The sequence below is a fragment of the Camelus ferus genome, chromosome 20 (assembly GCF_009834535.1).
Source record: "Camelus ferus isolate YT-003-E chromosome 20, BCGSAC_Cfer_1.0, whole genome shotgun sequence".
Lineage (NCBI taxonomy): Eukaryota > Metazoa > Chordata > Mammalia > Artiodactyla > Camelidae > Camelus > Camelus ferus.
The window spans coordinates 14,820,447-14,845,337 of NC_045715.1; the positions used below are offsets into that span (position 1 = coordinate 14,820,447).

At 45.2% G+C, this 24,891-nt stretch overlaps 1 protein-coding gene and 1 long non-coding RNA gene across 2 annotated transcripts; one reads left to right on the forward strand and one right to left on the reverse strand.

Annotated features, from left to right (window-relative positions):
• Nucleotides 1-2,406: 2,406 nt before the first annotated feature.
• LOC116658228 lies at nucleotides 2,407-5,464 on the reverse strand. The gene is made up of 2 exons (XR_004313471.1): nucleotides 4,494-5,464; nucleotides 2,407-4,380 (listed from the first exon to the last, which is right to left on the reverse strand). It is a non-coding gene; the product is annotated as an uncharacterized LOC116658228 (long non-coding RNA).
• A 4,481-nt stretch (nucleotides 5,465-9,945) lies between these two features.
• Nucleotides 9,946-14,864, forward strand: SOX4 (SRY-box transcription factor 4). Its single transcript, XM_032462576.1, has one exon. It carries the CDS (start codon nucleotides 10,753-10,755, stop codon nucleotides 12,160-12,162), a length of 1,410 nt encoding a protein of 469 aa, XP_032318467.1. The 5' UTR covers nucleotides 9,946-10,752; the 3' UTR covers nucleotides 12,163-14,864.
• The last annotated feature ends 10,027 nt before the right edge of the window (nucleotides 14,865-24,891 follow it).

Here is a 24,891-nt window from a genome sequence, read left to right on the forward strand (position 1 = left end):
ATAGTTTTGATTTTAAATGCAGCTGAAAGAAGAATAGGATTTACTTAAAATAAATTCACTTTATAGAAAATTTAGTTGAGCTATATCAATTCCGTAAGTAATGTGGAGCAGATTTCTAGTATTCACTCATATCCATTTTTCCTTTTTCCTAGGGCACAGATGACAGTCACATTTTCAAGCCTTCAGGCAGGGCCATGTGCCTAGCTGTATCCAATGGGCTATGAGCACAAATGATGTGTGTCCCTTTCAAGAAGAGGCATTTAAGGTTGAGTAAGAGTTCTCTTCACTCTCCCTTTTATGACAACCACGAAGGTCACATGTTTAGGTATGGAGCCACTTACCCGCTTCCCTAAGCCACTGCTGGGAAAGGGAGCCACTCTGGAGAGTTGCTAGGCTCACAGTGGACTTGGTATCAAGAAAGAAGTTTAATGTGTAGAGTCATTGAGTTTTCAGGACATGTCCCACATCTCAGCACAGTCCATCCTTATAAAGGCAAATCTAGTAAGGAATGCCTAAACTAACACAAAGACACGGCATCTTCTCTGACTACTTTTTTTTTAATCCTCCAAATTCTAATATTCAAGAAACTGTTGTTTGGACTACTAGCTATTAGAGCCAATGGCTATCATAATAAAATTATTTCTAAAGGAAGATTAGCAAAGAATATCCTTTAATTACATGGTACGGAGTTTCCTTTGGAGTCTTTTTTATTTCTTTGTCATTTTACCCTTGAGGCATATACAAGAAAGGGAAAGTATATCAATTCTGAGCTAAGCTATATCATACGTTAAACTTGAAGTAATGTTAGTAATACCATTGTGCATATTAACATCAGGGACTTTCCAATCTCAAGAAATTAAAGCTGTATGTTTAAAGAGGGAAGCAAATTTTAACCTTTAGCTTTTCCTTTTCTCATCCACCATACCATACCCACTAGTGGAGAGCTCTACATTTAAACCTTCCCTTCTCAAAGTGATCTCTTTTTCTCTCTCCTCAACCCCTCCTGCCCATGTTAAAACCTACTTGAACCTACTAGAAAAACTACTATAAAGAACTGTACTGTAAGCTATTGTTGCCTACTAGTAGCTCAATGCAACACCTTCTTGGATAATCTGCATTTTAATTAGAAAATATGTACCATAACCTAAAGGGGTGAGTTTTGCTATTATTTATTGGTTGGTTGGGGAGGGTGGTAGGTACCAGAAGGGATGATAAACATCTTCCCCATTTTCCATCAAAGTGCCTTCTTGAGTGGCTACTTAGTCAACTTATACTTAAAGACCATCCTTGAATAGTCGTTTCTCCAAGGCAGGGCTGTTGGTAAATATCTGTGATGGTTGATTTTATGTGTCAACTTGACTAGGCCATGAGGGACCCAGATCAAACATTGTTCCCAGTGTTTCTGTGAAGGTTTTCTCTAATGTGGGTGGGCCTCATCCTATCAAAGGCTTAACAGAACAAAAAGAATGACCCTCCCTCAAGTAAGAGAGAATTCCCCCTGCCTGACTGCATGTACATTGGTACATTGTTTTTGTTTTGTTTGGTTTTGTTTTTTCCTGCCTTAAGATTCTAAATGAAACATAAACTCTTCTTGGGTTTCAAGCCTCCTGGTCTTTGGACTAAAACCACACCTTTGGCTTTCCTGGGTCTCCTGCTCACTGACAGCAAATCTTGGAATTGTCAGCCATATTTATTATATACTTGGCCCCTTCTCTGTATATACATCTGCTGTTAGTTCTGTTTCTCTGGAGAACCCTGACTAGTACACCATCCGGTGGCATTAGAATTATACCCTGTATGTGACCACTACACTTTCCCAGGGTCTAGAGAGTTGATACTCATCCCACCCACAACAATTGACTGAAAGAAATTTACAAGCAGAACCAATGACCGAAAAGCCAAGATAAGCTAGAGAATCAAATAACTGAAGGCATAGTATAGTTGGTCTGTTTACTGATCATAAGTAAATAAATGTTGAAACAATAGCAGAAAATGAGAAGTGAGACTAGGAAGAAGGAAAATGAAAAAAAAAAAAAGTAGTGGAGAGAAAGGAGCTAGCCAGGAAAGGCCACAGATGGCAGAAGGAGTGACAGAGATGACAAACAGCAGTGCCAGGGAGCAGCAGGTCTCCTGAGAGGAGAAAGAATTTCAGGAAAATCTGGGAAATGGCAAAGGAGCACCACTTGCAACAAGAGTAGATGAGCTGCCTGGGTTATTCAAGTCCAGCTAACCCCATATCCACTATAGGTATTGATGAATATATTGCCTGAACTCATAATGAAGATCTGGAGTCATTAAGAAAAGCTGCCTTGTTGGGTGGATTTGAATTTTAGCATTTATCCCATGGTATTGTAATTAACACTATTCTGTCTTCTCTTACTGCATAACAAGCCACCCAAAACACAGTGATTTAAAACAACAATTTATTGTTCTCATAATTCTGTGGGTTGTCAATCTAGGGATTCTTCTGCTGGACTCATCTGGGAATCACTCATGTGGCTGAAGTCATCTGACAATCCTACTGAAGTCCAAGATAGCCTCAGTCACATGCATGGGACACTAGAGCTGGCAGGGCATCACGTTCTCCCCATAGGGCCTTTCATCCTTCAGTAAGACAGATTAGCTTCTTCAAAACACCGTGCCTTTAAGGTTTCAAGTGGACAAACCCCAATAAACGTGTAGGCACTTATCAAGCCTCCTCTTGGGTCATGTTTGCTAATGCCATATTGGCTAAAGCAATTCATGTGACCAAATCCAAAGTCAATGGGGGAGAGAACACAAAGGCATAAATACCTGAAGACAGATTTATCGGAATAATCACATCCACTGTGAGTTTAAGACTTTGGCATATCAATAGCATTCCCATTTCTTGCCTGACACTCTTAGTTTGCAATTCACATCTGGGAAGTACTCCCTGGGGAGAATTTTAGAAATTTGGGGATGTTCTAGTGAAATATAGCCTGGGCATTGCACATTTGTAATGTATATTATTGTATTATAAATTCTGTGCCTATTTTTCCTTTATATTTTGGCTTGAGCATTATGTTGATTTAAAAAATACAGTTTTATGGTCGACGAATTTTCTCTCAGAATGGTAAAGTTACATTACAAAATACTTGTTCCAACAAGGCAGTGTTTTGAGTCTAATATTTATGAAATTAATGAGTCAAGTTTGAGTGTTTAGGAACTAGGTTTCAGTTACTCACCAGCCATTCTAGCCCAGATTAAGTACCACTAAATTATTATTTTTAAATTATTGTTGTTAATTTCTATCTGTGTTGTGAGAATGGGGGACAGGAAGCACGGGGCTGGGGGGGTAGGACAAGGAAGGGTCACTCAGACTTCAGGAAGCAGAGGAAAATCACCAACCTTTCATACCTTACTCTGCCAGACGCAACACCTCTCCAGACCCTCAAACTGCCTCAACCACCCTCCTTGGCATGGCAAATTTTCTTATAAATTATCGTTCGAATTGTGAATTTATTATACAATATACACAACAGAACAGATGGTGCAGTTCCCGAGCCCAGCAGCTGGAGGGGACGCTCGGCACACAGTAGGAGCACCATAAGCATTGATTGACTGACTTCATTGTTTCAGTTGACTCGAATGCATCCTCTTCCCAGGCAGAATTGTCATATCTCTCCAAGCCCACACCCCTGGCCCGAGAGGCGGTGAGCTCAGAGCAGATGGCGCGTCCCGGATGCCAGGTGTGCAGCACGCCCGGCGCGGTCTGGGGCGCGGAGTTCTTTGGTCCCTGCCCCACCCCACCCCTCCTATCCCCAGAGCAGCAGTCTGCGCCACACGTGACGTCGGGCAGAGGCGGGATCCGGGGAGGGGAGGGCTGGGAGCGAGGAGATCTGGTGCCTGGCGGAGCCCGCGCGTCCTGCGCTCGCTGCCCAGCAAGCGCCCGCCTCTCTTCCCGTCTGACCCGCGTCACCCGGCAGCCCGTGCAGTCTCCGAGCCTTCCCATCCTCCCTCTCTGCAATCAAGCGCCTCTCTTCCTCCTCCTCCCCTCTTCATCTCTTTCTCTTATCTGACATTTTGATTCGCTTCCCTCTGCCCACTCCCCAGCGGGTTTCCCTCCCTGGCAGAAGCGTCCGCCCCAGTCCGCCCTCGCACAACCTCCAATTGTAGGTCAACTCGTTTGCTAAGGCTGGCTTAGGTTTGCTCTTGTTTAAGCGTTTTTCCATAAGTGAAATCAGCCGCTTTCCCCCACGGGGCTCCAACTGTAATTGCTTCTACTTGGCTGTTGAACTGCGGCTGGGGATCCCGCGGGATGTGCTCTCATCCACACCGCGTGCTGGGGTCACTGGGATGGTTTGGGGCGCCGCGCGGAGGGGTAGGCAGCCCCTCCAGGACGCTGGCTGCCGCGGTGGCCTGCAGAAAGGCAGAGACACGGAATCCAGAGGGGACAAAGGGAGCCGTACCCCTCCACAAGGTTGTGCTTCCACGTAACTGCGCCTGGGGCGCAGCCGTTACCAGTAATTTACCTGCCAGAAGACCCCTTCTCCTAGACCTGGGACCTGGGGGCGTCGGTGCGCCCATACCGATGGGCCCTGGCACCCGGGGCGCCTCCATGGCCCTCGGGGATTCGGCGACTTCCCTCTCCTCCTGCCTTTCCCGTAGGAGGAAGGGCACTCAGGCCAGCCAGCTCCTCCGAAGTCCCTGGGGAGGGGACGCTTGAAGATTCGGGTGCAACCAATTATCAACCTCCCTTCTCCGGGTGGCTTTTTCCTTTCCCTGCTCTGCCTTCCTGCAAGACATCAGGCAGCCGCACGCTCAGTGGAACCAGGGAGGGGGTGCCCAGCCCGTGCACGAATGTCGCATGACAGCCGGAGCGTGGGTTCCAGACGCACAGCGCGCAGAGAGCACTTCAGAGTCCAGAGCGAAGGCGGTGGGCGCGCGGGAGACAAGGGGGCCGAGTGGCTGTCAGTTCCGGTCAGGAGCGGAACTGGGCACCGTGGCCGAGGGGGTGGGGATGGGGTATGGTGGAGCCGACCGCCCGGGAAACGACTCCCCCACCCCGACCCCTACCCACCCCCCGGCTAGCGGCGGCCAGTTGCAACTTCAAAGAAGGGCTAGGAGCTGGCGAGGGCGCGGGGACGTGTGTGTGTGTGTGTGTGTGTGTGTGTGTGTGTGGTGTGTGTGTGTGTGTGTGTATGTGTGTGTGTGTGTGTGTGTGTGTGTGGTGTGTATCTTGAGCTTCTTCCCCGGTCATAAACCTAAACGGAAGATGGGTGTTAAAGTGCTGCTGACAGGATCGCCTGAAACATGTTTACAGTACGAAAGACTTTCTTCCAAAAAGCACTGCCTGAGTCAATTCCAATTTATTTCCTCCCTGTAAGTGAAATCGAAAGGCAAGGCTCAGCCGCGGCGGCGGAACGAGGCTGGGCACCATTAATCCCCGCCGAGTCCTCGCCGCGCTCAGGGCAGGAAGAGCGCCGAGCCTGCGCCGCAGAGTCGCTGCGCTCCGCGAGGCGTCTGGCCCAGGGAAACCATCTTTTCAGGAGGAGGGGTGGCATTTGCGTGGCGCCTCTGCAGCGGCTCTTGGAGGGCGTTCTAACTCGTTCCGGCTTCAGCAAGATACGGACACGGTAACTGATAATCTCCCGGGTTGACTTACTAGATCCAAACGGGAGCTAGCCTTGGCTTCCCCAGTCTCTGGAAGATTCTGACAAGTGAACAGGAGGCGGCGGTTCGCTGCCCTAAACCTTGATTAATGATTTTAAAAAATATCACAATTCACCGACACATCCTATTAACCGCTGATCGTTTAAACTGCTACCTAAAGAAGGTAGACTAGTAGAGGATGATAGAGGTTCAGGAAAAGAGGATAGGGGAAAAGAAAGAAGTCTGACCGTCCCCACGTTTTCCCACGTCTCCTCGCGGGCGCAGGGAGGCTCAGCGCTGCCACCTGGCGGCCGCTTCTCCTCGGACGGGGAGCCTGCTGGTGGCGGAGCGAACCGAGGCTCCCGGTGGGTGTGCCTCGCTTCTGCGTCGCGAAATGGGGCAGAAGCTCGTATTCATGCTTCAAATCTACGTGGCCCAGTGGAAACATTCATTTTCTGTTTGTTCTCATGAGAAAATTGAAAGGAACGGGAAATTGAGCTGGCGCTGGTATGAAGTGCATACATAAACCCTACCAGGTGCTAATCACTGGTTAGGAGGGGAGAGAAAATGGTAAAAATTATTATAAATACAAGGTTCTTATCTATTAGTTTATTCTAAAATAACTCATGGACTTCATTTTACCCCAGATCCTATTTTGATACTTTGAAAAAAAGAATTATTCCATACATTGTTTTTCAATACTAACCGCCCCCCTCCGAAATCCGTTCCAATAAAACTTCATCAGCCCGAAAAGATGAAGTGCAAGTTATGTTTGTCTACTTGACTGACAAGTAAATCAGCTTCGGATGGAGGGTTCTCTTCCATAAAGTGTGGAACTTCCATAAAGGCTGTGGCCTTTCACTTGGCAAAGGCCAATGACATCAAATTTCTCAGGCTTGGTACCTGCCTGCTAAAGTTACAAAGACAAGGTTTTTCTTTTCTCTCTCTCTATTTTCTTTGAACTGAATACTTGTCAGGTCAGACCAGCTCCTACAGTCAGTTTCTACAACCAAGGCAAAGCAAAATCTTGCAAATCAGTGCAAATCCAAGAGATTTGTTAAACTAATTTCCCTTCAGGTTTTTTTTTTTTTTTTTTGGCTGCTATGCTATAGGAATATATTAAGCAGTAGGACAGAATCTTATTCCCATCTATACCCCATACCATTTTATGGATGTGAGATTTTATGCTGTGCAGGTGTGTGAGAGCAGAAGAAAAGAAATGAACTAGCAGATATTACATTACATCCCAAAGAGAGTTCCATTATTTAATGGAAAATAAATAAAATATTTACCTTGATTCAAAATTTGAAATGTCTAGCATCAATTGCTAATAAAGACAATTAGTCTATTATTCTAAAACAGGATTTCTTTTTGTGCGAAATTATCTTGGTTTACTGTTAATATGGCCTAAAGAGTAGCATTAAGAATTACTTCATGTGCTGCAAAGCCAGCAGAGGGAACACTGAGTACTGATTTAGTAGGGGCCACCAAATATCTGGTATTTCGGAAAAAAATGTCAGTAATGGAAAACTGGTTACAAAACATGTTAAGTTAGGTAATGAGAACACGGAAATCTTTCCTCATTATTTGGTATTCAGAGGCCCAACACATTCCAGTGTGCACATACTCGGTGAGAAAGATGACTTTAATAAAGGGCCACATGTCACATGTTTTCTTACATTTTAACAGAACTATTAACACATAAGAACAAACCTGCTTCAGAAGCCTAAGCATTCATATATACTACAATAATCTTAGAAAGTCAATGGAAATTACTAATACTGTATTTCTTCAATTCAAAGAAAAACTTGTCCTTTTCATTTTTAATATCTCAGATGTCTTACAACCCTGGGGATGTCAGTTTCACTGGTAGTTGCTCTCGCTTAACAGCATGTAACAATGGTATGTCTTAAAAACACCAATATAGAAAACACATCTAACCATAGAAATAGGGCAGTGCCTATTGTTTTTTAGTACACATTTTAAAAAAATCTGTGTGCTTTAAACATAAACAAAATTACTATGACTGCTTTGGTTAACTTCCACTTTTCCCTGATCATATTCACTGGTAGAACCATAAATGACTTCGGAAATATAATCAATTATATTTATATCCACCTTGACTGAACTATGACAAACTAGCTACACCCTCCAATCATTAGCTGATACAAATCCCAAAATAAAGTATTGATTCTTTTTTTATTCTGGTGAAAATATTGATTTTATAAATAATAGACTTCTTAGAGTAATTTTGATGTCAGATTGACAACACCAAGGGGTGTCGTCTGGTGCGCACAGCAAAGAAAATGAAATGTAGGCTAACACACCCAACTTTGCTATATGCAAATGAGGTGCCTGTGGGCTTTTATTTGTTTGTTTATTTTTAAGATTTGTTCCTCCTTCTAAAAGAAAAAGTATATAACTTGGGTAGCTAATGGTTAAGAATTATTTGCTTTTACCCACAAAAACATTCTTGCTTGTGGTTGATCCTTAGAGATCCAGTCAGATGTCTCCAAAGGGTGTTCTTTCCAGTACAATTCCAAATCTGACAACCTGGGCCTCTCGCCAGCCTACATACTTTAAAAGTTTGACAAGATAAATAGAAATCTGCTGCCTAGCACTAGTTTGATGTGAATCAAAAGCTGACTTAATTAAGTTGGGTTAGCCCTACCTAACCACCTATCACTGGCCTGTAGGCCATCTGTCACTGGCCTGTTTACTATTATGGTGTGAAGGAAGACCAATTTTTACTAGAATTTTAATTTTCACATCTTAGAACAAAGGTAATTTTTCTGGTAAAATTAACGTGTGTTCTGACTACCTAGGTACCTTTTCTTTGCCACATTCTTCACAACGCTTTTCACGAAGTTCCTTTCTTTTCATATCATTGGGAAGACAGGGTTCCCACTATGGTCCCTGGATGGTTCACATCCATGACCTGTGATTATTTTTTCACATCAGTGGCCATCCTTGATTTTAGCCTCTTGAATAACAGGCTGCTTCTACTAAAGGGACTGTCTTTGGAATTCAAATGATCACGGGAAGGATAATAGCATTCACTGAGGACTTGCTATGAATCAAACTCACTGAACCCTCACAACAACTGTCAAAGTAGTTGTTCCCACATCACAGACGAAGAAAACTGAGACTCCGTCACACCCCAAGTTTACAAGATCAGTAAGAAGGACTAGCCTCCAGGTCTAATATAAATCCAGAAGTTCCATTCTCTTTTGCTACCAGTTACCACTGCCTTCTACACTTTCTCTTTACCTTGGCCTTTTGGTTCCATTTGATCAAAGTAACAAATATACAGGTGGAATAAATAGGAGAAAATATTTATAAAGGATAAGGAGCAGGAGAGTTTAGGGGGATGAGGATGCAGAATGAAGCGATCTTTAGTTTTGAAAATGTGGAAAACAAATATTTAGAAAGTCCAATTGATTCCCATTCTTTACTCAGCACTATCATTTTACTCAGAGTCCGACGGAAATTATTCCATCGAGTTAACCATGGAACACTGCCTAATGTGTTCCAGTGGAAAGCTCCTCTGTTTGGGCTATCCCGGATTCATAGAGGGGGGTTAAATCATTAAATAACCATGGTTAACCCCTGTTTGGTTAAGAGAGCAAGTAATTCTTGCAAAAATTCCTCTTCTCTGACTTCCACAAACAGCACCAAAATTGCTCTGAAGGGATTTACACAATACATCAACATCTGCGCTGTACCTAGAGTTGTTAAAATAACTGTGATGACAGGTGTCTAGGTACCACTTTCTTAATGGTTTTCAATATCCATTGATTTATTGCCTTGGCTTTCCCTCCCCCTTTTACGTCCTTGGCTTCGTGAAGGAGCCAACGAACAGATTTTACACTAGAAGGCTGATTCTTTATTCCAATACTGAAAAGAACTAATAAAAATAATCACTTGGCTTTTAAGCAGAAAGCCTCCATTTACAGTATTTCACTCCCCCCCTTCTAAGCCTCTTGTTATCTAACATAATGGTTAGAATACATTTCCGTCTCTCCCCTCAATAATTTCATGCATTAACATCCTCTTCACACACCACACACGCGCGCGCACACACACACACGCGAGCACAGCAAAAGGAAAGAAGGCAGCAGAAATCTCAGCTGTACTTCTAGCCCTTTTAAAAAGTTTGCTCTGTAAATTGGAATGAGGTCAGATTTGGAGCTTCTCATTGCACGCGGAGATTATTATTGCATCGGGTTCCAAGCCAATGGGAAGCCCGGGGGAGGGGCTTGGCACGAGGAAGCGTTGGTTACAGCGGCTGATTGGCCGCGGCCAAGACTGGGAAAGGATAAAGAGGCGCGAGGCGGAATTAGGGTCTGCTCTAAGCTGCAGCAAGAGAAACAGTGTGTGAGGGGAAGAGGCCTGTGTCGTTCCCGGGTCTCTAGTTCTTGCACGCTCTTTAAGAGTCTGCATTGGAGGAACTCTGCCATTACCAGCTCCCTTCTTGCAGAAGGGAGGGGGAAACATACATTTATTCATGCCAGTCTGTTGCATGAAGGCTTTTTGGCTTCCTACCTTGCAACAAAATAATTGCACAAACTCCTTAGTGCCGATTCCGCCCACAGAGAGTCCTGGAGCCAGAATCTTTTCTGCTTTGCATTGTAGGAGAGGGACTAAGTGATTGAGACTATGTTGCTTTCCTGAGCTCCTGAGAGCGCTCGTGAACTGGAATCAACTGCTTCAAGGGAAGGAAAAAAAAGCCAGACTTGCCTGGGAGGCGGCGAGAAACTTGCATTGGAAGCTTCAGCAACCAGCATTCAAGAAACTCCTCTCCACTTTAGCACAGCCTCCAGGACTCAGAGCCGAGGAGAGACAGAGCAAACAGCGGCGCGGTGAGAGAGACAAGAGCGAGAGAGAGGGAAGGAGACTCTCCAACCTGGGAACTATAACTCCTCCGCAAGAGGCGGAGTACTCCTGCCCCGCATCTTTTGGAGACTTTTCTCTCTTCGCCCGCCTCCGCCCCGGCCGGGAGTTGAGCGGCCCGCCCGGCTGCCGCGCGCTTCCTCCCGCTCGGCGTGCGCTTGGCCCGGGGAGCCGGGAGGGCCCGGCGATCGCGCCGCGGCCGCCGCGAGGGTGTGAACGCGCGTGGGCGCCCGCCGAGCCGGGGCCATGGTGCAGCAAACCAACAACGCCGAGAACACGGAAGCGCTGCTGGCCGGCGAGAGCTCGGACTCGGGCGCCGGCCTGGAGCTGGGCATCGCCTCCTCCCCCACGCCCGGCTCCACCGCCTCCACGGGCGGCAAGGCCGACGACCCGAGCTGGTGCAAGACGCCGAGCGGGCACATCAAGCGGCCCATGAACGCCTTCATGGTGTGGTCGCAGATCGAGCGGCGCAAGATCATGGAGCAGTCCCCCGACATGCACAACGCCGAGATCTCCAAGCGGCTGGGCAAACGCTGGAAGCTGCTCAAAGACAGCGACAAGATCCCTTTCATTCGGGAGGCGGAGCGGCTGCGCCTCAAGCACATGGCTGACTACCCCGACTACAAGTACCGGCCCAGGAAGAAGGTGAAGTCCGGCAACGCCAACTCCGGCTCCTCGGCCGCCGCCTCCTCCAAGCCCGGGGAGAAGGGCGACAAGGTCGGTGGCAGCGGCGGGGGCGGCCACGGGGGCGGCGGCGGTGGCGGGAGCAGCAACGCGGGGGGAGGAGGCGGCGGCGGGAGCGGCGGCGGTGCCAACTCCAAGCCCGCGCAGAAAAAGAGCTGCGGCTCCAAGGCGGCGGGCGGCGCGGGCGGCGGGGTCAGCAAACCCCACGCCAAGCTCATCCTGGCGGGCGGCGGCGGGAAAACGGCTGCCGCCGCCTCCTCCTTCGCGGCCGAGCAGGCGGGGGCCACCGCCCTGCTGCCCCTAGGCGCCGCGGCCGCGGCCGCCGACCACCACTCGCTGTACAAGGCGCGGACTCCCAGCGCCTCGGCCTCGGCCGGCCTCACTGCCCCAGGAAAACACCTGACGGAGAAGAAGGTGAAGCGCGTTTACCTGTTCGGCGGCCTGGGCGCGTCGTCCTCGCCCGTCGGCGGTGTGGGCGCCGGCGCCGACCCCAGCGACCCCCTGGGCCTGTACGAGGAGGGGGGCGCCGGCTGCTCGCCCGACGGGCCGAGCCTGAGCGGCCGCAGCAGCGCCGCCTCGTCGCCGGCCGCCGGCCGCTCGCCCTCCGACCACCGTAGCTACGCCAGCCTGCGCGCCGCCTCGCCCGCCCCGTCCAGCGCGCCCTCGCACGCGTCCTCCTCGGCCTCGTCCCACTCCTCCTCCTCCTCTTCCTCCTCCTCCTCGGGCTCGTCGTCCTCCGACGATGAGTTCGAAGACGACCTGCTCGACCTGAACCCCAGCTCAAACTTTGAGAGCATGTCCCTGGGCAGTTTCAGCTCGTCGTCGGCGCTGGACCGGGACCTGGATTTTAACTTCGAGCCCGGCTCCGGCTCGCACTTCGAGTTCCCGGACTACTGCACGCCCGAGGTGAGCGAGATGATCTCGGGAGACTGGCTCGAGTCCAGCATCTCCAACCTGGTCTTCACCTACTGAAGGGCGCGCGGGCTTGGGAGAAGAGGGCCGGGGGGCAAGAGAGGAAAAAGGAAAAAAAAAGAAAAAAATCGGACGGAAAAAGAGTTGCAAGAGAAAAGGGAAAGGAAAAAAAAAAAAGAAAAAGAAAAAAAAATGAAAAGGAAAAAAAAAAGTGAGCAGGGCCGGTTTCGGCCGCGTCCCGGTGTAGCGCGGCGGCGTTTGGGGCCCCGCGCTCCCATCCCCCACCGCCCCGGCTGGAGGGACGCGGCGGCGGCGGAGGTAGACAGGGGCGACCTTTTATTGTTGTTATTGATGTTGTTGTTGGTGGCGAAAAAGCGACTTCGAGTTTCCTCCCCTTTGCTTGAAGAGACCCCCCCCCCAACGAGCTTCCGGACTTGTCTGCACTCCCCGGCCAGAAGCCGAGTTGGGCTTTTTTTCTAGAGACTGAAGGAATCTCGTTCCTCTCTCATCGCCCCCCTTGGTGTTTTTGTTCTATTTTATTTTGTTTTTGTTTTTTGGATCAAGAGAGGAGGTGGAAAAAAAAAATCCAGCGCGCCCCAGGGGGATTTAGTTCTTCGCATCCCTGCCCCCACCTTTCCCCCTTCCCCGAAGAAGACAGAAGGCTCCGGGGCGTCGAATTTGACCGACGGCAGATGTTGGGGGGTCGAACGGCCTCGACCGCCGGGACTGAGAGACTCCACGCTGGCGAATTCCCGATTGGTTTCTGGAGGTGGTTTTTTTTTTTTTTCCCTCCCCCCCCCCCCAATTTTTTTTCTTGCCCCTACAGCCAGAGGAGGAGATGTTGAGTGACCGGCCCTCGGAAGTGACCCGAGAACCTAGTTGGAAAGCCACACCAGCGAGGGCTAGGGGCGGGGAGGAGAAGGACACGAACTGGAAGGGGCGAGTCATAAAACTGAAACGGATTTGCACGTTCGGGAGAAGGTGGTGGCGTCTCCTGGGCCTCCGCCTCCTGCATCTCTGAAATCAGTGAGGTGAGACTTCACAGGCCCGCAGGCGTGGAGGAGAGGAGACTGTTTGATGTGGTCCCGGGGCTAGTGGAGGGCGAGTGGTTTCGGGGGAAAAAAAAGGTTTTTTTCTTCTCTTAATTGGAATCGTGATGGTGTTGGATTATTTCCTGGTGGGGTTAATATAGCATGTTATCCTGTCTATCTTTTAAAGATTTCTGTATAAGACTGTTGAGCAGTTTTTAAAATAGTGTAGGATAATATAAAAAGCAGATAGATGGCGCTATGTTTGATTCCTACAACAAAAAATTATCACCAGCTTTTTTTCATTCTTAACTCTAAAGGATTCAAACGCAACTCAAATCTGTGCTGGACTTTAAAAAAAAACAATTCAGGACCAAATTTTTTCTCAGTGTGTATGTGTTTATTCCTTATAGGTGTAAATGAGAAGACGTGTTTTTTTTCCCTCACCGATGCTCCATCCTCGTATTTTTTTTCCTTGTAAATGTAATCAGATGCCATTTTATATGTGGACGTATTTATACTGGCCAAACATTTTTTTTTCTTACTTTGTCCCTTTTTCCTTTTTTTTTTTTTACTTTCTTTTCTTTCTTTTTACTTTCTGATTTCGTCCTTCCTTTTTTTTTTTTTTTTTTTTTTTTTTTTTTTTTTTTTTGGTAGTTGTTGTTACCCACGCCATTTTACGTCTCCTTCACTGAAGGGCTAGAGTTTTAACTTTTAATTTTTTATATTTAAATGTAGACTTTTGACACTTTTAAAAAACAAAAAAAGACAAGAGAGATGAAAACGTTTGATTATTTTCTCAGTGTATTTTTGTAAAAAATATATAAAGGGGGTGTTAATCGGTGTAAATCGCTGTTTGGATTTCCTGATTTTATAATAGGGCGGCTGGTTAATATCTCACACAGTTTTAAAGAATCAGCCCCTAATTTCTCCATGTTTACACTTCAATCTGCAGGCTTCTTAAAGTGACAGTATCCCTTAACCTGCCACCAGTGTCCATCCTTCCTCCCCAGTCTTATAAAAAGGGGAGGAGAATTAGCCAAACACTGTATGCTTTTAAGTAAAACAAATTTTTTTAAACAAAATACTGTTTTATCCAGAGGCTTTAAAACTGGTGCATTTACAGCAAAAAGGGATCCTGTAGCTTTAACTTGTAAACCACATCTTTTTTGCACTTTTTTTATAAGCAAAAACGTGCCGTTTAAACCACTGGATCTATCTAAATGCCGATTTGAGTTCGCGACACTATGTACTGCGTTTTTCATTCTTGTATTTGACTATTTAATCCTTTCTACTTGTCGCTAAATATAATTGTTTTAGTCTTATGGCATGATGATAGCATATGTGTTCAGGTTTATAGCTGTTGTGTTTAAAGATTGAAAAAAGTGGAAAACATCTTTGTACATTTAAGTCTGTATTATAATAAGCAAAAAGATTGTGTGTATGTATGTTTAATATAACATGACAGGCACTAGGACGTCTGCCTTTTAAGGCAGTTCCGTTAAGGGTTTTTGTTTTTAAGCTTTTTTTTTGCCATCCATCCTGTGCAATATGCCGTGTAGAATATTTGTCTTAAAATTCAAGGCCACAAAAAACAATGTTTGGGGGAAAAAGAAAAAAAAATCATGCCAGCTAATCACGTCAAGTTCACTGCCTGTCAGATTGTTGATATATACCTTCTGTAAATAACTTTTTTTGAGAAGGAAATAAAATCAGCTGGAACTGAACCCTAAATCTTGACTTTTGTCATTATTATGCCCAGAGCCTAAGACTGGGAGGGCCCTATGGTGTGGAGAAACTACACCATCTGCCTTAGCTTTGAAACAAGTGAGTTCTCAGGGAAGTCTGTTAAATGCCACCTTGTTGAGGAATACGGAGTTCCCCTTGGCGGATTTGGCAGGCCCTAACCCTGAAATGATGGCATCAGCTGAGTGTGTGTCAACATCTACATGCTTTTTAGGAATTTTCTGAGTTTGCATCATTTAGGTCAACGCCCTTTGTCTTGAAATTTTCAAAAGAGGAGAAGGGAGGGGCAGCGTGGACAGAGTTCTTTACAGGTGGAACCAGCTGGTTGATCCTTTTTTAACGTGATCCTAAAGCTGCTTTCTTCTTCACTTTCCCATAGGTACCATCCAGCAGTGGCTAGAATTGCTTACCACAGATAAAGAACAAATAAGCCTGTTAAATTATCAATATATGCTAGAGGACAAAGGTTATAAAATATAAAAGTTGTCTGAATTTTTTCCTCAAAAGCAGAAAAGTTCACGTGGTTCTAAAATAATCCATTTTGTGCCATGACCAACATGGTTATTCATGTCAGTGAAACAGCAGTAATAGGGGTGACCTGGAGAAGTTGGCTCCGGAAGGACTAAGAGGAAAGCTCTCCCCACCCCCACCCCCACCCCCAATTTGAGAAACAGCACGCATTCAGCTTGTGGAGACAATTTTTATAGTCATTAGGTGCAGGGTTATTGAGACCGGTATGCAAGCAGAAAAATTTGGATTTCCTAAGACCCATTAGTATTTGGTTTGGAACCTGCAACTTGCAAAAGAGCACTATTTCCTGTTTACTTTGAGGGTTAACAATTGCCATTAACTAACAAAACCCATTTTCACTTCCAAATGTTCATTAAAAATGTGTGCTTTATACGTCTTCTCTTTTTTTTCCCTCAACACTGGCGAGGAGGGGGTTAATAAGCAGCCATCTGTGGAATAACCCTTTAATCATTAGGATTTTCTTGTATGCAAGGAAGTCTCCTTCATCCTGGAATATACAGCTGGAAGATTTTTGGAGCCTGTAGTCCCAAAACAAGCGGTTTTTTTGTTCAATGAAAAGCAGTAATTCCCTCCTCCAAAATAATATAATTATTGTGTTTCAATATTAATTTCATTCTTTAAAGATCATTTTAACTACTAGTCTCTCATGTATTCCCTGATACATTTAGTTTTACTTGCATTTGTGTTCTGCAATTGTAATACCTAATTTAAAAAAAAAAAAAGACCTTCAAGACTGGAGTCTTAAGTCTCTTCAAAGACCTTTGCAAAAGGAGGAAGGACTCATCTATCAAGTGTTTACATTTAATTTTTGTTCACTGTTAAGTTTTTTCAGATTCAAAGTGTCAAAACCTTGATGTACATGAAGACTATATGGTGCAATTTTTAAAGTATATTTCATTTTGTAGGATTCTCCTGCTAGAACTATATTCTCCCTTGGCTTTCTGTGTAAGGGCAGATGCTTTAACTATTTTAAGAATTTTGATAACATTGTTTTACAAACAAAAGCTTAAATGAAGTGCATGTCCTTCCCAGGAGGTGACAGAGTAAATGTAAGGAATGTTTTTTGTACTTTCTTTCCTCTGAATCAATTTTGATTCATAGGGGTACTTATGTGGTAGGTAGTACCAGGCATAATAAACTTGAGAAACAGTTTAGTATGACTTCTTCTTTCAGATCATTTGGATCAATAGAAAAGAATAAATTTTAGACTTTAAGAATAACTTTTCTTTCAAGATACTGCTCTGGCCCTGGGCTCCATAAGAAATGTGAATCCGTAATACTTGCTTAAGCAAGTTTTGTCCATTCCTAGTTGAATACCTTAACTGCCAAGAAAAAAATGTAAGTTGGTAGGATGGGCTGAGTGCCTCAAAAGGCTTCCTGGATTCTGTGTTCACATTGCTGGGGGGTGGGGATGCTGGAGGCATTAAGAGATTCTGAAAAAAGTGAGAAAGCAAAGGGCTGGGAAGCAGACATCCACATTTACTATTTCCTGTGTTTGTAGGGTACCCACAAATCAAAAAGATGGTTTGCATAATAATGTTAGGGTTTGGACTATTTAATCAAAAATTTAAAATGATTTCTTTTAAAGGTTCATCTGGATAGATCCATATGTCAAGAAAAGGCTAAGAATTCTGGTAAGAATACAAATCCATCTTACCCATTTGGATTTCTCAGGGTAGAAGGTTGGTATGCTTTGTTTTTCTCTGGTAGTTTTTGTTTTATGCCTTTTTTTTTTCTCCTTTTAGGCCTATAGTACAATATCTTTTTAACCCATATTTATTAACATTTAACCTACCCCTCCAATTCTCCTGGAAAATTCTCTCCACATGCATTTCCAGATCTTCACTCTGGCTGTCATTTGAAAGCCCAAGTGGAGAGGAGGGTGGGGAGGGATGCAATTCAGGCATCAGCGTGGTGTTCAGACCCTTCTGAAAACCCACCAGATTCCCCCTTGCCCAGCATGCACATGCTGCCATTCCGGGCCCTGCACACAATGATTGTAGCCCATCTTCCAGTTCTCCAAAACTCTTATTAAACATAGCCAAACCCGTCTCTCCCATCAGACTGGGATTCTTGGAAGACAGGAACGAGGTCTTAAATACTTAAGTTTCCCCAAATTTGCCATCTCTGTTTCATTGTGTAATATAAATATTTGATTGTTACTTGTTGACTTTACATTGACGTTGTTTCAGTGGCGCTTTAAGAGCTTCCAAAAATGCTTTTGCGTGTTAGGCTGTATTTTAGCTGTGGGAAGGGGAAGCCTGGGATTTGTTGAAAGCCTGGGTCGTGGTGCTGCCTCTTAGACCCACTAGCTGTAAAGGACATTGGTCACTGTTCTCAGCCTCTTGATGCCTCAGTGTTCTAAATTGTTGACTAGGAAGAATGCTATGTGACATACAAAGCTGTTGCGAGAATCTAGTGAAATGACACGTGGCCTTCCTGGCATGGTGCCTGGCTGCCTCTGTGGGCTCCTGAATGCTAGGTCCTTACCTCACGGGTTGTTCTAGAAAGATAACACATGTTCCAGCCTAGCATAGTGCAAGCGATACAGAAGATACTGTGTTCTTGACAATAAATCCCCTGAATTGGTACCTCTCGGTCTGGTCCATGAACCCTCACGTTGCAGAATTACCCCGAGATTCTTGTTACGGGCAGAGATTATAAAGATGATCAGGTTGTGGGGCTGGGGATCTCCTAAGTCCCCCATACGATGCTCACTGAAGTTAGAGAACCACTGCTTCCATGGGAGTTTGCTTTAGCATTTTCTCCTAATAAAGATGGAGAAGTGGAATTAAGTGGTTCAGTGAGGTCAGAAGAGAGAGAAAAGGCCCAGGAACCCCTTGGCTTGAGCCCTGGTTCTGATTTCCGTAAACAGATGTCTTTCCTCCTCGGGTCGTGGAGATGGAGACTTAGCCCAGGCCTCAGGCCGTGGAGGAGGATTGGCAGGCCTCTGACTTCCTGTCCGTTTCCCAGGGACACCCTTCAGTCTCCCTGGTTGAAAGGGTGAGTGTCCCTGATTATCTGCGTGTGCGTCCATTTTCCAGGTCAACAGACATGTGCTAAGATAAAAGGTGAAGTCAGGGACTGAGTTTTGGAGGAAATAACTGAGGCAGAACAGAAAAGGAGCGGTATAAATATGATGAGTGGAACTTCTGCTATGTTATCTGGAAGTGAGATAATTGGAAATTATTCAGAGGAGCATACTTAGTCTGTATAGAGAGGGCTGCAGCCTACCCATTATATCCTAATGAGATTGACCGTTGGCTACAGTTAACTTGAAGGGTTTTATGGTTTCCTGCATGTGTTGTTTTCCTTCTCAATGTTAAACAGAAGAAGAAGAAAAAAAAAAAAAAAAAGCCTCGCATCACCAAACGGTATTTCCCAGGGGGCTGTTGGACCAGGCTGCTGCAGTTTGGTTTGTGCCTTGGTTAGCAATGCACCTTCATGTGTGTGTATCTGTGGATCCAGGTGATAATAAATTTAGCCCATTTTGTTTTCTTCTGACAGGTTCAATTCAGGGCAGTTGGTTTATGGAGCACTGCCAAACAGGCCAGGCCTAAGTCAAGTCAGGGCAGGAAGCTTCACATTTGGGCCTTCCTTTACCCTGCAGATGTGTTCTCCGAGGACCACGTTGTAACTCGCTGGTGTCTCAGTACACAAAAGTGCTCTGTATCTTTGTATCACACGCAGGACATTCAAATGATATTCCATTTGAGGTTTTTATTTTTAAAGGATAGGATGTGAGAGAAGAAACAAATATCATATTTATCATCATTTAGCCTGGTTGGTTCTTTAGGTATTTCCCCCCAAATAGAGTTCTTTGGACTAGTTCTTGGACAACTAATGAATGTGCTGTTTCCTTTCACAATGTGCAGCTAAAAGATGGGAGGCAAATGAAAACACTGAGGATTACCTTTAGGGGGCTCTCCATATGCTGAATGCCCGGCGGTGTAGCGTGATGACTGGCTGAAGTGTATGGTGCGTGTAACTGCTTTTATGAAAGCTGGGCAGCCAGGCCCTGTTTAACAGTCAGTTAGCTCCTGTTGTATGTGTGGTTAATTACCACTCTCTCACCAGGGCTTGTCCTAACTTCCCCAGCTCCAACACCTAAAACCTGTGAAAACGGTCTCTTCTGGGACTCCTGACCTTCAGCCTTGGCCTCTGCTTTCTTCTTCCCCTTTCCCACACTCCCGATGTGGGCCTTTTATCTCTCTTGTTTGCCAATCCTCTGAGGCTTTGAATAATTTATGTGAAGTTCCTGGGAAGTGGTGGGGCCCTAGTCTTAAAACACATTGCACTTTGTTCCTCCCCTGGCAGAAGCAGGTCCAGGAGCCTGTGTCTGTAAGAGGTGATGCTTAGGACATTTGGCAATGTGCTGACAGTTCTCATTTTTCGGTGAGCACCCAATGAATCCAAAAGTTGGAGGGGAAAAAAAACTGGGGTAGGGGGCAGGGAGGTGTCGCTGAAGGTGAAAAGTTCTTTGCTTTTCCCAAACACTCTTAGAAAGGATGTCTCTTAAGATTCTAATAGGTGTTCTGTGAACAAATATCTTGTGGTCAATTAAATTAAATGCTGGTTAAGAAGATTTTCAATTTCGGTTGTTATAACGATGTATGTTTATTCATATCTGTGCAAACATGTGAGAGATTTTCTTGACCAGCTTCTAGGAATGGAATTGCTAAATCTTAGTGTTAACAGACATCGGCTTGTGACAGTTTTTCCACCCTGGAGCTGATTCAGTGTAAAGTGGGTGGGTGTTGGGGAGAAAAATTAGCGATAGGTCTAAGTGAACTAAGATTAAAAATTAAAGTAGACTTTGAAACAAACCATTTATACCTCCCCCCACCCCCAGAGGATGAACAGATTATTTTAGCATGTAAAATGGGGCATCGCAAATCACTGTGAGATGATTTTCCTATCCCAAGTCTCTGATAACATACTTGATTTTAAAAAGAGAACAATGACGGACATAGCCCTTGACCCCCACGTGGTGACCAAGCAGAGGGATTTTGTGACAATTGAAATGTACATGAGGACAGAGATCACCTCCTTCTGGTCATTTTTCTTCTTCTGTTAGAATTCACCAGGCTCCTGTGTAACTGGCTCTACTTTTTTTTAGGCTCTGTGATTGCAAGAAACAGACTCACTCGACTAACTTGAAATCAGGGGGCTTTATTGCAGAGAAAAGCATGACTATCAGGGAACTAGAAATTTCGTGAGAGTTCTGAGAGAAACATCATTCAAGATCCATGGCTCTAGGGAACAGGTTCATTGTTTGCCCAATTTAACATCAAGACCGAGAAAATATTATGACTGATCAGATATTCTCTTGGTTTTCCTACATGTCTTAACTCTCTCCCAACTCCAGTTTCTTGATTCTTTTCTGCATATCTGTTCCTCCAAATTCCATTTTAAGACAGGACTTCGCATACCCAATTATGTCATCCGTCACTTGCCAGGCGGCCAGTTGGCTGTTTCTGGGTTCTGTGCTCACTGCTGACCCAAGCGTTGAGTGTCTACCCACTGATGAGTTGAGTATATTCTTCACTCTCCCATCCCTCTTTTTTAACCTTTGCTCCTGGGGTCTGAACGCCCTCCTACTCCCACCTGTGTTCCTCCGAGGTCTCCCTGTCCTCCCGGAGGGCAAGCCCAATGCCCACGGACCGTGTGCCTTTCCTCCCCTGCCGTCCACAATATCGTCACTTGAAACAGCTCAGTTTTTATCTATTTAATAGAATGATTTTTTCCCCTATAGCTTTAATTTTGTCACCAATGCTCAAAGGTACAAACACAGGGATTAAGTATACCACATCCTAAAGAGAGTACCCAACATTGGAGGCCAGACAGCCCCTACGCCAGTCATCCAGAGCAGAATGGATCTTGATATAATCAGCCTTCTCTTTCTCACCCCACCCCCCAAGTCCAAAGAAGATGACTGGGGAAAAGGAAGGAAGAGAACTGAGTCCAGAAACACCCTTGAGGGGAACACAGTGGACCCTGTTGTGTTTGGTCATCTGCTTAGGCAACTGAGTTGCTCCACCAGAGAGAGAGTTAGAGAGAGAGACATGGAGAGAGAGAAAGGGAGGGAGACAGAGGGGGAGGGAGGGAGGGAGAGGGGCTGGAGGGGCTTGTTGACTTTGCCTTCTACCATTTGACACAGAAAGGACGTGACTTTGCACAGGTCAAGTACACTAAAGTAGGAATCTGAGAAGCCAGTAGGGAGTACTTTGGAGAGCCAGGATTAGAGAAGTAAGGAAGACTCCTAGCTGGAATCCTCCAAGACAAGGGAGGGAAGGGGCTTGTCATCAGAAGAACCCACATACATGCCCTTGGGAAAACCAGCATTTGGATGCCCATTGCTCAGAAGGCCATCAGTGAACAGTAGGTGTTCACTGGAGATCAACGCAAAGAGACAGGGTGACAGCTCTCGCCAGGTCAGTACAGGGATGTCCATACCATTCTCTCCCCTGCTCCCTCCCCTCATCACACTGGAGGAGTTAATGTTTTGACGTGGCACAGGGAGAAAGTATTTTTCCACTCTGAGCTGCTGAAGTTGACTCTGAAGAGGAGAGAAGAGAAGAGATTTAAGTCAAGTTTGAGGGTAAATGTAAAAACTATTAACTTTTTAAGAATTGGAAATGACCAACAAGTTATGGACCACACCACAGTGTCATTAGATGCTCTATTTTTCTTTCTTTCCTGCACCAGATGCCAGTCTTATCACACTATATCCTGCGAGGGAAATGGCCCGTGTGACAAACTGGCAAAACATATTTTGGGATGGGTGTAAGGCTACTTTATATAATCGGAAAGGGGGTCCACCCTGTCTAGTCCTCATAAAGCCCAAGGGTCACTACCTTCCTTTTCTTTCTCCTTTACACAGATGTGCTCAAAGAAGTCTACACATAGACACACAACCAGAACAGTTCCTCTTTTATCTGTTTTACATAAAAAATTTTGCTCAAAAGTTGAAAAAAAAAATACACCACTGCTTTAGGATATGATCATAGAGTTTTAAACTTTTTAGGCAAAGATACCGGAGAGGCCATCTGGCCCATAGCCTTACACTGATCCTTACTTTGCTTTACAAAGATCCTCCACCTAACCCTGGAAAGCAGTCCATGCCCCCAAATTAACTATTACCAAAATTGTTATTAAAAATCCCTGTTCCCTCAAAACAAGATAAAACCCAGTGTCTTTCCTTTAGGACCACTGTCAGGTAGGCGTGAGAAGAACATCAATATGGTTGAAACTTTTTAATGAAATGATGCTCAGTCTCTTAACTGCTAGACATGTTTACATTTTAAAAAGGAAGATGCTGAGTTCAGTAAAGCCATTTATTTGTGGAAGGGTGAGTAGTTTGACAAAATGAAGCGAGAACACTCAGGAAATGTGGGAGATTTCTTGAGCTGTAGGAATTTAGCTCGGTCACCATTTGGGCAGACCCGCAGGTAGCAGGCCTTGGGCATCTGCCAGAGGGTTGATTCCTCTAAGTCGTTTCCGCTTCTCCCAGTGAATTCCCCTTCCCCTTCCAAACTCACATGCTCTCTAAAAGAGTGGGAGGGTGTTAAGAGCAGCATGCAAATGTTATAGGTTCAAATATTACTGACAAAATTGGCTAATTTCTCAATAAACCACAGGCATTTTATGAATGAAACGTAGCCTCAAAGTTTTAGGGAGTAGAAAAATCCAGGATATCCCCAGTTCTTCCAAGTCCATTTGTAGGAAGACAGACATTTGCAAACTAGGACTGCCAGTTGCTTTCCCCTTTGGCTACAATTAACCGCAGCCTTAACAATCGTGGAACATTTAAAAACTAAACCCAATAAAAGATCATTGAAACCCTTCATTTCTAGCTCTTCCTCGTGTAAGAGGCTGGGGACCGCTGTGGTTCTGTAACCTGTACGTGCTCATCACACAGTCAGCGGAGGCCCTCCCCATCTCCTACCCTGGGATTCCTGCATGGCCTGGTCCCTTAGGAGGAAGCTCTTTTCTCTGTCTCTGTGCCATCTCTAATTCACGTTGGTCCATCTGGAAGTAATATTACCCAGGCGTTTATACCCCGAGCTTAGCTCTCCACAAGTGACTGCATGTTTCCTGAAACCAACTATTGGCAACTGTTACAGAGGCATTTTCTGCTTTTTTAGACACCTATAATTACACCAATTATGCCAGTCATTGATGTTTATAAAGGATTTAAAATTTTATACACCCAGAGGCGTCAATCAGAAAGCAGCATCTGAGGCAGAGGGACTTCCCCAGAGGGTCCCGTTTGGCCATTACACTTGCTGCCGGGTGTCCCTTACACTGAGCATCGCAGAGTAAGTAGGGCTGCTCATGCACCTGTATGTCTTAGGCTAGTTGATCCCATCACTGGAATAAAAGTCTGTTTGCTTAAGGACCACAGAACTCAATCTAACTTTTATTTTCCAAGGAAAGAGCACTGTCTCCAAGTTAATGAAATCAAGTTCTTTGACCCCAAACCCTCCAAACCACAACAGGAGGATGCGATTGGTTGGCATTCCTGTGTCCCAAGGTCCACTTTAGATGCAACAAAGGCTAGACAGGGACCATTTAGGCAGGATGCTGAGCCAGAGGCAGATAGCCATCCTGGCAGTGCCCAGCGGAGCCACACTAGAGCCTGGGTCAAAGGGAAAATAGGGTCGTACTGATCCTATATTTAAAATTTTGATACTTGGTTCATCATGGATTTTTTTTTTGCATTGATTTTGATTTTTTTTTTAGCTTTTATTTTTTTGGTGGGGGGAGGTAAGTAGGTTTACTTATTCTTAGAGAAGGTACTGGGGATGGAACCCAGGACCTCATGCATGCTAAGTATGTACTTTACCGCTTATGCCCTCCCTACCTTTTTAAAAAAATTTTAATTGACGTGTAGTTGATTTACAATGTTAGTTTCAGGTAGGCAGCAAAGTGACTCAGTTATACATATACATACATATGTATTTTCTTTTCAGATTCTTTTCCATTGTATGTTATAAGAAATTGAATGTAGTTCCCTGTGCTATATGGTAGGTCCTTGTTGTTTATCTATGTCATGTTATATGTAGTTGTGTGTGCACTGACTTTGATTTTTTAAAAAATACTTCATTAAGACATTATTTATCTTGATTACAGAGTTTTTTGGGTCCGCTGTAAACTTTGCACCCCGGGTGAGCACCTTACTTGCTTCCCCCTTGTCCTTGCCCTGGGTTCCCTAGTGCAGGTTTGGTGTATATGGTTTCCTGGCTTGGTGACTGGTCCTTCTATCTGAGTCCTTTTTATATGCTTTTATGTGCAATTTATGTTTTTTCCATTTGCCCAGCTGCCAGCTGGGCAGAATTTAACTATTTTTACTTGAGTTCTTGATACATTCGAACGGTTGTCCTTCATTGTTAGTATTTGTAAGGATCGTCTGGGATGTTTGTTAGAAACACAGATTTCTAGACCTCATGCCCAGTTTGGATTTCCTGTGCCAAGGTGGAAT